Source organism: Aulonocara sp. 'chitande type north' Nkhata Bay, linkage group LG7 (genome assembly GCF_057382095.1).
Source record: "Aulonocara sp. 'chitande type north' Nkhata Bay isolate Kocher_YH1m ecotype deep benthic linkage group LG7, A_spYH_male_GT1.1, whole genome shotgun sequence".
Lineage (NCBI taxonomy): Eukaryota > Metazoa > Chordata > Actinopteri > Cichliformes > Cichlidae > Aulonocara > Aulonocara sp. 'chitande type north' Nkhata Bay.
In genome coordinates, this window is record NC_141350.1 from 8205013 (window position 1) to 8219736 (window position 14724).

At 40.3% G+C, this 14724-nt stretch overlaps 2 protein-coding genes across 2 annotated transcripts; one reads left to right on the forward strand and one right to left on the reverse strand.

Moving 5' to 3' along the window:
* Positions 1 to 1754: 1754 nt before the first annotated feature.
* Positions 1755 to 8608, reverse strand: ube2na (ubiquitin-conjugating enzyme E2Na). The gene is made up of 4 exons (XM_086298284.1): positions 8454 to 8608; positions 3927 to 4173; positions 3586 to 3726; positions 1755 to 3023 (listed from the first exon to the last, which is right to left on the reverse strand). The coding sequence occupies exons 1-4, from the start codon at positions 8481 to 8483 to the stop codon at positions 2977 to 2979; spliced, it is 465 nt and encodes a 154-aa protein (XP_086154410.1). The 5' UTR covers positions 8484 to 8608; the 3' UTR covers positions 1755 to 2976.
* A 2999-nt stretch (positions 8609 to 11607) lies between these two features.
* Positions 11608 to 14322, forward strand: c1qtnf13 (C1q and TNF related 13). Its single transcript, XM_086302351.1, has 2 exons — positions 11608 to 11672; positions 12851 to 14322. Exons 1-2 carry the CDS (start codon positions 11642 to 11644, stop codon positions 13903 to 13905), a joined length of 1086 nt encoding a protein of 361 aa, XP_086158477.1. The 5' UTR covers positions 11608 to 11641; the 3' UTR covers positions 13906 to 14322.
* Positions 14323 to 14724: the final 402 nt, after the last annotated feature.

Here is a 14724-nt window from a genome sequence, read left to right on the forward strand (position 1 = left end):
AAAAATCAATAATAATGCATTTTAAGGTCTTATTGTGCAATATATTTTGCCACAACTGCAAGATGAGCATACAATTCCTTCTGATTTTCTTTGGACATTGGCTGCTATGTAACTCCTTTTCAGTCCAATTCTTGTACCTGGCCACTTTCAGAAGAATGTTTTTGTTTCTTGAGCCACATAACACTAAGCGATCATTATTCAAGCATTTTAAGATTTAGGGGAAAAAAATCCAGCAAAGACCTGAAATAGAACTGGACAGATCCAATTTGACTTTTCGTTGATCCATTAATGTTCACTGAAATGGTCTTAGTGGAGAGGTGGCTGTCAACAAATCTTTAAGGAAGAGAAAGAGGGAGAAAAGGCTGAGGCATCCCAAATTACACAGGACCGTAAAGCAGTGGCAACAGGTTTGACGGAGGGATGAATCCTAATGTGAAATTTTGGGTTCAAACTGTCTTCAGAGGTGGTGATGAGAGAGGTACAACAGTGCTTACAGCTTTCTGCAAAACACGACAGAGGTTCTGTCATGGTTTGGGGCTCCATTTCAGTTTAGTGGTGTTCAGGATCTTGTCAAAATGATGGAATCGTGAATGCAGATTTTTATCCATGCAATACCATCTGGAAAGATCTGCCATGATTGTCAGGAGCTTCATTTTTGCCATGACAATGATCCAAAACATACTGCCAATACATTAAAAGCATACATGACAAAAAAAACCTACATTGAACATCTTCAGTCACGGTTTGGTTTGCCAGACTTCAACATTACTGCGTGGAATCATCTTAACAGAGACAAGAACAAAAAACAACCAGCATTCAAAGCAAAGCTCTGCGTGTCCTTTAAGAAGCCTGGAGAACTATTCCTGAAGACTACTTAAAGAAAATACAAGAAAGGTTCCTGAGAGAGTTCAGGCTGTGTTGAAGAATAAAGGTGGTCAGATCAAATATTCAGTCGAGCTTTTTAGAATTGTACAAACTCAGTTTTTGCCTTATGTACTGTATTTACATGTACGTTTGCATTATCCAATAAATTTCCCACTTTCCTAGCAAACTAAAAAGAAATGAGAGAAGGCCCAAGACATTTGCCTAGTACTGTAGAGTACTGAAAAAAAGATTGCCATCATGCATTGAAAGCAGTTCCAATACTAAGTATTATCTGGTAAGTATGAATGCCATTCTAGTGACAAATATCTAATACCAGCTCAAAAAAAACAAAAAAGTGGTGGCTGATAAAACTCGCTCTTAAGTTTGCAATTTTTCATTTCACTTGGATTCCAGTTACCTTTTTTGTCGTATAAATATTTAACATCCCAAAGTGTTACTATGGTTCCAGTCCTTTTATTACAGATTGGAAGAAGTATAAAAACACCCTGGATTGTTTTTGTTGACCTAAGAAGTACGCAACATGCCGCTAAAGATAATGAAAGGCTGCATTTTGCAGATATATAAAGCAGTTACTGTCTTTGTGTTAGTCAGCACATTGCTGGTATGCCTGCCTCCATTTGTGTTTGCACATTTCTATAAATCACTGCATTGTTTTTCCATTTTCCTAAAATGTAAAGAGGAAGTTGGGTCTATAATCTGTCTCTCCCCGTTTGCCCTGTAATGGCTTTTCGCCTTATGATAGATATATAGGGTTAGACTCCACCCCCGTCCCCCTTGAACGGTGAACTGTCCGTAACTGTGTGTGTACAAATTACAAACCAACTTGGACACAATGTACCACATGTCCTATTAAGAATCACAGTCAGGTATTTATTAATCAACAGAATTTATTTACAGAACATAAAAGTTTGTAGTTGGACTGTTTCATATCATTCTGAGAGCAGGAAAACATTTCACCTTCAGATTAACAAAGAATGAATTTACACAAAGTGAAATGAATACAGACTTTACAGCCAAAGCCCAGTCACAACAGTCAAGAGTCAAAGCCTTCATTGTACTTTTGGTGTGATCTCCTCCACAATGCAGCATCTCTTCTCACACACCAATCACAACACCCCAGTTCCCGCTTTCATCAACTGACTGTTCAAATGTAACCGCACTGCTTTTTGAAATAAATGCCAGTGAGAGCAGGTAAACCACAGAGTTTTGCAGAATTAAACTGATGACGTAAGGGGCCGAAAAGCAAGAGCAGTTAGTATGCTAACAGCAAGAAAAGATTCACATGTAAAAGACAAGATATGGTAACAACACATACTGTATGTGCTAAAACTAAAGAAAGGTCCACAATGTCCACTGAACCCACCACACACACTCTCATGCCATCCACAAAAGTACTGTACATCCAAGTCCACACTGAGAGTGGCTGGAAAAGTTAATGTGACAGTGGCAGGCTCAGTTTGGTTCTCAGTCATCTCAGTTTATATTTAACAAATCCAGATTGACTCGAAGAAGCAGCACAGCGATGATTGTTTATGCGTCCTACTGGGCAAAACCTACACAGGACTAAACCTTCTCCAGGCGAGCGCCTACAAAAACAGTGGGCTAGTAGAGTTAGCTGCTTTTAATGAACAGCAACACGATAAAACAAAGTTAAAAGAAACATAAAAAGCATATCATGTTATCCACATCTAAGCCAGTCTCTAACTCAGCTTATTCCCCTGCTCCAAAATTGTGCCCCCTCCCCCCTGAAAAAAAAAAACGTGTGATGCAAGACACCTTTTCCCCTCAGTGGACAAAGAAAGCTAGATGAGTAGATCTAAAACCTCTGCCCATGCATTTGAATAGTAGTGAGTCAGGACAAAGACAGCTCGTAATTTCTAGTGTGCATTTAAATCACCAAATGTCAGCAGTATATATATATATATATTTTGTGTGTGTACTTTTAGTGTGTATACATATATAAGAAAATCTGACATGTATATACACTAAAAGATGGTGTCCTTTAAATGCAAATAAAGCAGGAGGTGGTCTTGGCAGCACATGAGTTGTGTTCATACAATTTGCTTCCACTTCTGTCTCCAAGAGGCTGCTTTACACTTCATTTTTGTTTCCAGCATAAAGCCTGGTCCATGTCTTGGCTGCAAAGTAAAATAAAAAATACATCAATTTTAAAGGAAACCATAACTTAAAAGAAAAATATTCCATATTAATTGTGTGTGATATAAGTGACTTGTTTATATACAGAGATGAAGTGGCACGATTATGGGTAATGCTCCTGCATTATCATCATCATGCCATAATTTTAGTCAAGGATCAACATCACAACTGCCCAATCACATTGTTGTGATGTCATAACATTGCAATGTGGGGAGGGGGGAAAGAAAAAAAAAAGGTCACAGCTTATATAAAACTCTCTTTGATAACGAATGGTAAGCATTTCAAGTGTTCTCTTTAATAATCTTTAATTTCGAGACTATAATAACTTTATTATCAAATCAGGATTGCTGTTACCTAAATTTGGTTAGTCATGGTGGTTTGCCTGTGATAGTTTTTAAAAAGCATTTGCTAACTTCTTCATAACTGCAATGTTGATTGTGGACCAAGATTATCATAACAACGTAGGAGCATCAAACTGGCTAACAACATCATGAATAATGAGGTAAATCTTATCTTTACACCACGCCAGATCATGGCTCTCACCGGTTTCTATGGCTTCAGCTTCACTGCTCTTCCACTTCTCTGCAACATCATTTGCTAGGGGATCGTCAGGGTTGGGTGCACTTAGTAAAGCCTGGATTGAGAGCAGCACTGTACGAATCTGCAGAGCTGGTGACCATTTATCTATTAAAAAATAAAAATAAAAACAAAGACAAGTGTAGTCAAATAAAAAAATGCATACAGGCAAAACACATGAAAAGTGACCAATGATCCTGTTTAGGAAGAGACTTTTAATAAGAGACAATATATTCTTTGTCTCTGATATGATGGTGAAAGGCATGATTAATATTCTCATAGATTTTTAAGCTACAATACTGGCTTACCTTTCAAAATGTCAAGACATATTCTTCCCAACTTGTCAACGTTTGGATGATAAATTTTGGTCATAAAACGTACTTTAGGAGCTGCCATGGGATATTCCTCTGGTAAAAAGAGTTCAAGTCTAAATGTGCCTCCTTCGAAAGGTGAGTCCTGAGGTCCAGCGATGACCACGTGAAAGTAGCGGGCATTGGCTTCATCTGGCTCTGCCTTGATGCCTGGGACAGGCTCTGCAAGCAAGCGCTGAGTTTCCTGGAAAAATAAAGAAAGCGGAAACAAAGGAAGGAGAAGGAATTAGATAAATTAGAATACCAAGTCCATAAAGGTCATTTTGGGGAACTGCTTTTGAATGTTGTATTAAAGACATCTGATAATACCGGGCAATCACAGGTATGATGGTTTCAGATAATATGGTTCCAGATTTGTGCCAACAGGAAATTTTCTAAAAACCTAAATATAACATAAAATAAGACGTTACACATTCCTTACATGGTTTGGCCAGTAGAGTGACTGGAAGTCCATTTATTGTGCTTCTACAGTCTGCAGCATTTGTAGCTGAATAAAGGCAATGTGCAGTCTTCATATACAGGTGCAAAGTAGTTTATAAAATACATCACTGGAAGTCGATAATAGTAATATATATTTCAATATTCTTAAGAATAAGTGACACTAATAATTTATCTTTTCATATCAGCTGATATATTGATTCTGGGTCATTAACGGCGTTTCCGGTGATATCTCCTAGAGCTACACCAATAAATGCATCTAATTAGCAAAAGAATAGTAAACTTTAAAAAGTTTTGCTGATATTCATAGATCATAAATCAGGATGTGTTTAGTTGTTGTAGTGAGAAATAAATCCCCCTGTCCTCTCCTGTTATCCACTGTGGGTGCAGAGTTGCACCATACGCAGCCCTGCAGTTTCTAAACACATCCAAAAGAAGGTTGAAGGCAACAGATATCCTTAAAGCATGAAATCTTTCCAAAGATCTTCACAAAAAACCCAGACATGTGAGAAACAGTGCAATAATGGGCGCTGTGTGTTTTATGCACTTGAGTTAAAGTGTTTCATGGTGATCACAATCAGGGTCCTTAAACATCAGAGAGCCTAAATCTCCATCAGAGATAATGACTATCACAGCAGTGGTGTTCAACTTTCTGTGTTAGGTCAGACTGCTTTAGTCTATGCATACTTGCATAAAAGATGTTGTCTGGCACATTATTTCATTTTTCTTCCATATAAAACTGAACAATCAAGTCCTGCTCAAATTTCTAATCTGTGTTCTATTTACAGCAGTGTAAAACAAACTTGGCCACAGGTTAGAAATAAGTATCAAAACATTCACGCATTTTCTGCTTCACCAAGTGAAAACAAATTCTTGTGACAATGAAACGCACAGTTTACAATGGGTTTTCCTTGGTTGGCACATGGCCATTCATCAGTGGAATTTGATCAGTGGTCAGTGGTTGTTGATCAATGGCCATGAGAATTTGCATAATTAAGATTAAGGAACTGACCTCCCAGCCCATTGTTCCTTCAGTGGGCTGGTTTCAGTCATTATGCAAATGTACTGTTTATAAGATTGGCGAAACCTGCAGTCAGCTGAGACAGAAGAAGTCACTTGGATGAGTGACGAAACGTTTCTCCCACAAAACGCTACGTCCAGATGAACAGAATCAACTTTTTGGAGGGGGACCCTTTAGCTATTACTTAAAGTAATTTAATGTTCTTTTCTGTATGACTTCATTCATCAGTCTCTCACATTATTTTAGAGGAATTCTGGCCCACTCTTCTTTAATACATTGCTTCAGTTCATTGGGGTTTCCAGACTTTCACTTATCCACAGCTCTCTTAAAATCCCACCACAGCATTTCAGTCAGGCTAAGGTCTGGACTTTGACTTTATGTTTTTTCCTCAAACATTCTGCTGTAGATTTGCTGCTGTGATCACTGGCCTGTTGCATGACCTAATTTTCACCAAGCTTTTACTTTTGAACAGATGGCCTCATATTTGACTCTAGAATACATTGATATACAGAGGAGTGCATGGTCCACTCAATGACAGCAAGGTACCCAAGTCCTGTGGCTTCAAAACAAGGCAAAATCATCACCCTACCACCACTGTGCTTGACATTTGGCATGAGGTGTTTGTGCTGATATGTTGTGTTCACTTAGGTCTCCTCTGTCCAAAGGATCCCCCAACCCACAAGTCTTAGTCAAAAAAAAAGGGGAGGGGGGGGGCAATTTAACAGCTCCTAACAAAGCACTCTGCAAAATGTGCAAGAAAACTGTTCTTACAGAAGGTGTAAACAGGCTCCAAAAGATAAGATACCAGCAGCTCGTGATGTGTGACCCCTACTTAAATGACACAACCAAACACAGCTGAAGCACTCAATATGACAGGAAGCGCAAATGCAAATTTGCGATCTGATTGCATAATACGAAGGCACGTTTTTAAGCAGCTGGTTAGCAAGCTCAACACAAAATACATCTCAATTTCCTTGAGATATCGTGATATAATAAATACATATTTCCTTGAGTTATCATGATTTATCTTTAAAGGTTTGGCTTACATGCAACTTTGCAAACCTAAGTGGCGCTGCCTTGTTCTTTTTAGGAGGAGACTTTCTCCTGGAAACACTTTCAAACAACACATACTAGTTCAATCTCTTTCTAACTGTGTTTTAAAGAACTTTAAAATTCCAACAGCGGCCTGCAGAGTTGGAGATTTAGCTCTTGGGTTTTTTTTGCAGTTTCTTTGAGCATTGCACAATCCGAACTTGAGGGAAATTTGCTGGGATGCCCACTCCTGTGAGATTGTGCCTAAATGCCCCAAAGTGGCAAAACCTGCCAATCAATTAATCATGTGCATTTGATTAGCAGCACCTGGCTGCTATCTGCATTCTTGATTCCCAATGAAGCAGTAAGGATAAACTTGGTTTTCACAGGACTCAAGTATTTACTGTTGAATAAGTTGAACAAAACTGTTTCGTTATTTTCTCAGTTTTAAAAATGATAGTCTCTTCTTTTGCTGTTTGAAATGCACAACTGACTCCAACAAAACAAACTTTACAGTATTCAAAATATAATTGAATAAATGTTCCAACAACCACCACACTCGTCTTTTACACTCGTTTCCTCCATGCAACTGCGAGTGAGATTCCTGAAATGTTTCAGATAACCCACAGACAAAACCATGCAGTGAAAACACAGACAGTAGAGGGGCTCCCAGTCCCAGTCACACGCTCTCAGGGCTCAAGGGCTCGTCCCATCAAGTACTGTTCCCAGCCCTTCCACCTTTTCCCACCAAGTCTGTGCTGTGGCCTGCTTCCTCACACACCTGGACACTACACGTGTCCAGCATAGATAAAGGCTGGAACCCACCAAATCAATTGTACTGTATTGGTTTTAACATTCACTCAATTATTTTTGCACACATTTCTGTATAATAAGGTAACGAACGTGGATAGTCAACCACAAAAAGTCCCCTTTTTATTGATGTGTGTGCTAATAAAAAGCTTGTGTCTGCAACAACAGATCTAGAAGGAAACAAAAGTGAGGAATCAACTACATTTGGAAAGCTTGGTTGAGAAAATGCACACTCAGGAAAACACAGAAAAATGGGAAAATGACACATTACCCTGCTAAGAAGGCAAACGAGTGAAAATGTATTTTAATCATTGAACGGTGACCCTAAACGTAACATAACAAATACAACAAGCAGTCACACTCGTTCTAAAAACATGGACCCCTCGCCCAAAAAAAAAATCGTCAGGTTGAGTGTAACGCAGGTGTGGATTTTTGATTTGGGGTGGCGTACAGAAAAGGAAACTCTAAAGGCCTTAAATATGTCAACTTAACAACAGTTTTACAAATCATTAAGCTCGTTAAGTAAATTAGCAAGTCATAATGTTATCATTAACAGAAAGTCATTCGCCTTGTTGAAGTAACCACAGTGGGAGCGATTTCATTCATCCAATTTGTGCAGTTTTTAAAACACGTTTTAATTACCTTACTAACCTTTAACTCCCAATGGTTGCCAAAAATAAAAATAAATAACGAAAAAAAAAATAAAACGGGTGTGTGATTTTAAGTTATTGCAGTATACAGTAAAGGCACGAGGCTTGCAGTGTCGGGCTTTATTAAAATACAAGCAATGCTAAACAACTAGCCGGCGTTAGCATTTTTAGCTAGCCAGCCTTTCTGACAGCACTACAAGCAACTTGAGAACACCAGAAAAATATATTTAGACAAGTATATTTAGAAAAGGTAAGGACTTTTATCCGCCATCGTTACAGCACGGTGGTGTATTTTTAACCCGCCGTGTCTCGGCGTATGTGGGTGCAGAAACGAAGCGGAAGTTACTTTAACAAACAACCCGTTAGCCAGCGAGATGCTAATGTTAGCACACAAAACTGCTCGCCGGGCGCACCACCAGAGCGTTTAGGAGTTTGTGGCTGTGATTGTGGCATTTTTGCCGTTACTACGAAAGGCATGCTGTTGCTTGAGGCCTGATTTTTTTTTCTTTTTACCTTAATGATCCTGCGGGGCAGTCCTGCCATCTTGTCTTAAATGCGGGCTTTTTAGCTCTCAGTGCCTTCTTTCTGTCGTTGGCATTGACAGCAAACACACGTCTTCCGGGTTCTCTGCGTCACGGTGATAGTGAATGGAGGGACGTGAACGTGACTTACACAGCAGCTGCTTGTCTAACACACTCACGATGCAAACATGTTTCTCGAATGGTTAAAAAATATTATTCCAAGTAAAGGTAACGTCTTCTTAAGGTAAGCCCTAATGGAAAACAATAAATATGGGTAACGTGGACTGGCCTGTACGTTTAATTTTTAATAGCATAACATGAAAAAAAAAGAAGAAGCGAACAGTTACTGGCAAGTTTAAAAAAAATTCAACTAAGAAAAAACAGATTTATGAGATTTATGTGACATGAGTGATATTTATAGTGATATATATTTATGCATCCAAAATTGAGCTTGACCAATATCTGCAGTGGCTCATATGGACAAGCCAAATGGCTTCCAGAGAAAAGTTTTATGTTCAGACAAAATAAACAATTAGCTATTTGGCCACAATGACACAAGGTAATGCCTTTAAGCTGAAGGAGACTGTACTAACTATCTAGCATGGTGGTGGTAGCACCATTTCCTAAGGCTGTTCCGCTGTCATTAGTTCTGGTACATTGCACAAAATAGATGTGATAATAAAAAGGGGGGATTAACTTCAAATTCTTCAGTGATTCTTGACAGTGATCTGATATCCACATCAAAAGCGGTTTTGGAATGGATAACGCATACTAACATTAAACTTCTCAAATGGCCATCCCAAATCCCCAAACTTAATCCTACTTAAAAATTTGTGGGCTGCATTTAAAAGCTGTGTCCATTCAAGGAAACCAACCAATTTAAATGAACTCTACCAATTCTGCCAAGAAGAGTGTTCAGATATTCATCCAGTTCCATCCAGTAAATGTTGCACCAACATTTATCAGAATCAGAATCAGAATACTTTATTAATCCCGAAGGAAATTAGGGTTACAGCAGGCAGCACGCTAATAGCGCATGCGCACTTACAAAGGAACCTTCTGACCAACTTTACACAAACATCACATTGGGGAGACATGTCAGAAAGGTAGGCTGATAGGAAAAAAACAACGAAAATACATAACATGAGGTAAGAGGAGGAGAAAAAAAACTCCACTCAGACTGAGCTCCTAGTGGGAGAACAGTTTGATAACAGAAAAAACACCTCAGCACAAAAAGCACATGACTATCAATACACCATAGAAACACAAGACAAGCAACAGGGGCGGGTAAAGGGTAAGAGAGAGCCGGTGTAGACAGCGCATCCGGTCCTGCAGCATGTCTGCACTGGTTCAGTCGACTGCCATCTTCCCTGGTAGGGCACAAGCATCGAAGCCGTTTGGAACGGGAGGGGGGATCAGTGTGTGCATATCAGTGTATGTGTGTGTGTGTGTGTGTGTGTGTGTCCAGAGTTCAGCTGAGACGGTGTCCTTCGCCCCGCCAGGCTAAGTAAACAGTCTTCCAGCCAACCCAGGTGGCCTTGCATGGAATGGGGGGAACAGTCTAAACACAGTCGTTATCAGGGTGTTTTGTTCAGCTCCAGCCTTGAGACCGCAGCTGGCGCCGAAGGGGTCTCCGCATGAAGTGATGGTGGTTTTTACTTTAGTGCAAAAAACTCATATGAATTTCAGAGCTGTTCTAACAGTCCAACACTGGTCTCTCAATCTCCCGTTGGAGAGCTGCGAGCTTTCTATGATGTTATCCAAACTTACGTTCCGTGATGTTGTCGTTCTTTTTGCTTAAAGAGCAGGTTCTGAGAACTCACGACCGCAGTGCACTTCCCAAGATGTGATCCAATTTGCGCTCAAAGGTGTTATTCAAGATAGCCCCTCCAGATGTAATCCAGTTTTTCACTCAGAGGTCTTGTTCTGAGTATTCACGGCAGCCGTGCATTCTCCAAGATCTTATCCGTGCTGCACTCAATGAGCCCATTTTGAGAAACTCACGCCTCGTCCCATCATTTCAATCCCAGCGGGCAGCCTTGTGGGGGTTTGAACAGCCGGTTCCGCTTCCTTAATTCTTCGATAAGCCAGGGCCAAGCCAGCTCCGATCAGCAAGAACCCTGTTATCATGGCATTTAACCCAGTATCACTGCGCTTGTATGCATATGTTTTCTACTTTGTACACCTAACATACAGTGCAATAGTATAGCATCAACTTAATTTCATAAGAGGAGTAGAGATTAAAGCTGTTAATATATATAAAAGTATATCCATCCATCCATTCACTTCCGCTTATCCTTTTCAGGGTCGCAGGGGGCGCTGGAGCCTATCCCAGCTGTCATAGGGCGAGAGGCGGGGTACACCCTGGACAGGTCGCCAGTCTGTCGCAGGGCCAACACACAGGGACAGACAACCATTCGCACTCACATTCACTCGCACCTTCACAACAATTTGGATTATCCAATTAACCTATCTCCACAAGCTGCATGTCTTTGGACGGTTGACATCTTACTTTGACCCAGAAATCAGTTCGGGCTAATAAAAATGAGAAATAAAAATTACTTTATCAAATTCATAAACAATAATCATCATGTAATAAAGTGAGCAGTGACCAACTGCCTTGTTATCAGCACCACAGTTCAAAAGTCAGCATGCATGTTCATATTGGAGGGGACAGAAGCAGATTAGTGCGTGTGTCTCAAGAAGGAAGTCACCTGGATTTTCAAATGTATACCATGTGCATCTACTAGGAGGCTGAGGGGTAGCACTGGCAGCATCAGTATTTTTTGCACTGCAGAAGCTGTAGTAGAATAGTTACTATTAAAATCAACATGGCTGTTTTTTTGTCATTTGGCAACACCTTTTTTTCTACATGTGCTTCCCAGCTGTGCTTGTTCCTGAAGCAGAAGTTGTTCAGAGGTTACCACAGTGCCTGATGTTGTCTTTCCCAGTGTTAGACAACTCAGCGCATTTCTTAGACTGAACATCTCCAAGGTCCAATAAACCTGCAGAGTCCTGTTGAATTTTGGGATATTTTTTTGTCTCATGGATGAATAAGAAGAATATATTGGAGGGGGTTTGGAGCTCCTCCTCCTCCTCTCATATCCGAATGGACAAAAGCTTTTCCCCTTTGGGTGTCAGGCCTATAATGTGGACATTAGCAGTGCAACAACTTTCACCATGCGGTTTCTGCCCCATTGTAGCTCCACAGGTGCGTTTTTATGTCTCTTACGGATAGATTACGTTTTAATGCAAGCACTGTGTTTGAATGAGTGTGAGTTCTTTTTTTTATTATGCCGTTTGTCATAAATGTATTTCTGTGACTTAGTTTATGTATTTTGTATGTATTTACACTCTGTGTTACTGCTATATAAATGTAAGTACTTACTTTAAATAATGCAACAAATGCAAGATTGTTTTAAATGGTTAAAATTAGGTTTTGAAAACTTAATTTCAACTAGATAGCAAGAGTTTTTGGATTTGGTTAAGACAGCTCGTGCTCAGAGTTACATATTTAACTATCATCAGACAGATCTGACCTTGTAGTATTTAAAATGTATTTTTTATGCATGTACGTACACAGTATTAGATTTTGTGAAGGATTAGAAATTTTAGGATCATAAATTTCTGTCTGTGTAGGTTTGTGCTCACAAATGTGTGTGACGGTAAAATGTAATAAGTTATGCTTGTAAAAAACATTTTTTTTATATTCATGATAATATGGTAATAATAATAGCTGATTTATGTCAACCTGTGCACTTATAAAATGACGTTTCCTAAATTGTTTTGCTCTCATATCTTTTAGCATTTTGTTCTGCTTCACCTCCACAGCCATTTGAAATTTTCCATTGTTCAAGGCACAGAGGAACAGATGAACCAGCACCTAATGCAGCCCTTCCGTCAGTGCACAGAGAGAACAGACAATACCAGCCATATTACAGGGGCTGCTGCTCACACCGAGGGCTTAATTCAAGTAGAAAGATTTATGTTAACAGAGAGCAGCCATACTTCCCAGGCCTAAATGAAGTGTACTTCACTTTGCTGCCAGCCTTTTGGTTTTAAGTGACCTTTAAAGCTTTACCTGATGGATATAGATATGTGCTGTGAGCAGTTCAGTTAAACACTGATTTTTAGTCTAGGTATCTTAGAGAAGCACTCATAGAGCCCTTAGAAAACTTAAAGAAAGTGATTTGGATTTAAAATGTAACCAAAATTTATAATAATATGTAATATGAAGCTATAACTTGGTTAGCATGATATCTTAAAGGTGAAATTCGTTGGTTCCCTCCAACAGAAACAATATATACACCACAGGTATATACGTACCTGTGCTTTGAGTGACTGATATCTCATTATGTAATTTCACAGGTATTTCTGTCTTGTTTTCAGATCAGTGGAGCACACACTGCTACGTGCTATGTTTGTTCCTCCTCATCAACTGCTTTGGAGCAGCTTCTCCCCTTTATGCTCCTCCCGCGCCAACAGGTCTCCTCTCTGCTTTCTCTGCCACGCAAACCAGTAGCGTGGTGGGAGGCAAGCAGAAGGCAGTGACCTTCAACAGGCTCGTGGTCAACATCGGACGGGATTTCAATCCAGACACTGGCCACTTCCGCTGTCGCATCCCCGGGGCTTACTATTTCTCCTTCTCTGTGGGGAAATTTCCCAAAAAAATGCTTTCTGTCATCCTGGTGAAGAACGGAGAGGAGGTGCAGGCTATAGCTTATGACGACTTCCGCAAGAAAGGGAGAAAAGTTCAGAGCCAAAGTCTTATGATCGGTTTGAAGAAAATGGACATAGTGTGGTTGCGCTTGCAGCCTAGCCCCCAGTATGCTTTGTACAGCAACGCTGGGCCTTACATCACCTTCTCAGGTTACCTGGTCTATCCTGATGCCATGGCAACCAGCTACATCAGCAACCACTTGTCTACACCTGCTCTACCCTACCCAAACTGTCCACCTCAGGTCAGAGGCCAGAGAGAGCAGCCGCGGTCTGCCTTCTCAGTAGCACGGACATCAACCCTCATGGGTCACAGCAGCTGGACACAAGAAAAGCCACCAATCACCTTTGATGTAGAATATGTCAACATAGGGGGCCATTTCAACAAAACCTCTGGCCGCTTCACCTGCCACTTCCCAGGGGTCTACTTCTTCGCCTTCACTGTGGGGAAACACCCTCGTAGGGCTGTTTCAGTGAAGCTGATGACCGGGAAGGGTGAGGTGCAGGCGATGGTGTTTGATGATGACACATCAAAGAGAAGGGAAATGCAGAGTCAGAGTTTGTTGCTGTCTCTCAGCAGGGGCGACAGCGTGTGGCTGTACAGTCAACAGGATGAGCGCTTTGCTGTTTACAGCAACCAGGGCAGGTACACCACGTTCTCAGGCTTCCTGGTTTATCCAGATACAGAAACACCTGCCACCAGCCAGGAGGACAGAGGTCACCTATAAATGTCTTAAGGTTGTAGCTGTTTTTTGTTCCCAGCCTGCAGTTTATCTCCACGTCAATGAGTCAGGTAGAATATTTAAACTGTGGTCAGCATAGTTTAACAGATTCCTCTCTCTCTTTCTTTTTGTAACATTTTGTTTGTTTTTATTAAACAGTGTTATTCCAAAAGGTAACATTTGTTGCCACCAGATGGTGCTATGATACAGCTAAGTGCAATGTTCTCTTAGAAAATCTGTGATACAGTTTGGGTTTAGGTGCACAGATACAACTATCTGAGAATTTTCATTTTAAAAAAGTGAACATTGCATGACAAAAAAAAAACGTTGTAAATGATGTAAAGTTTATTCGAATTTATGTACTACAAAATGTAGACTTAGAGTTGCACCATGTTAAAGTTATTTAACTTTTATTTGTAGAAAGATCTGATTAAATGATTTGTGTGCATTTTGGGAAAATGATAAATAAATTTCCTTAAATGAGTTTTACATATGTTCTTTTTTTTTCTTCTAAATCAAACAAATGCTGGTTTGTGGATGAAAATAAACCTAAGATAAACCTAGAGATTAGACACGGGGCGATATTGGCTCAAGAGTTGGCATTTCGTCTTGTAATCGGAAGGTTGCCAGTTCGAGACCCGGCTCCGACAGTTTCCATCGTCGTGTCCTTCACCAAGACACTTGTGGTGGTGGTCAGAGGGCCCGGTGGCACCAGTGTCCGGCAGCCTCGCCTCTGTGATTGTGCCCCAGGGCAGCTGTGGCTACAATGTAGCTTGCCATCACCAGTGTGTGGATGACTGAATGTAGTGTTTAGTGCTTTTGGGT

Bases quoted from the DNA above. Each gene is read 5' to 3' on its own strand.
- ube2na (XM_086298284.1), bottom strand. From the start codon at position 8,483: ATGGCAGGACTGCCCCGCAGGATCATTAAG. The intron at 4,174-8,453 runs GTAAAAAGAAAA...TTATTTTTCCAG, and splicing joins TGCCCCGCAGGATCATTAAG to GAAACTCAGCGCTTGCTTGC. The intron at 3,727-3,926 runs GTAAGCCAGTAT...ATTTTTTAATAG, and splicing joins ATGTCTTGACATTTTGAAAG to ATAAATGGTCACCAGCTCTG.
- c1qtnf13 (XM_086302351.1), top strand. From the start codon at position 11,642: ATGCGGTTTCTGCCCCATTGTAGCTCCACAG. The intron at 11,673-12,850 runs GTGCGTTTTTAT...TCTTGTTTTCAG, and splicing joins GCCCCATTGTAGCTCCACAG to ATCAGTGGAGCACACACTGC.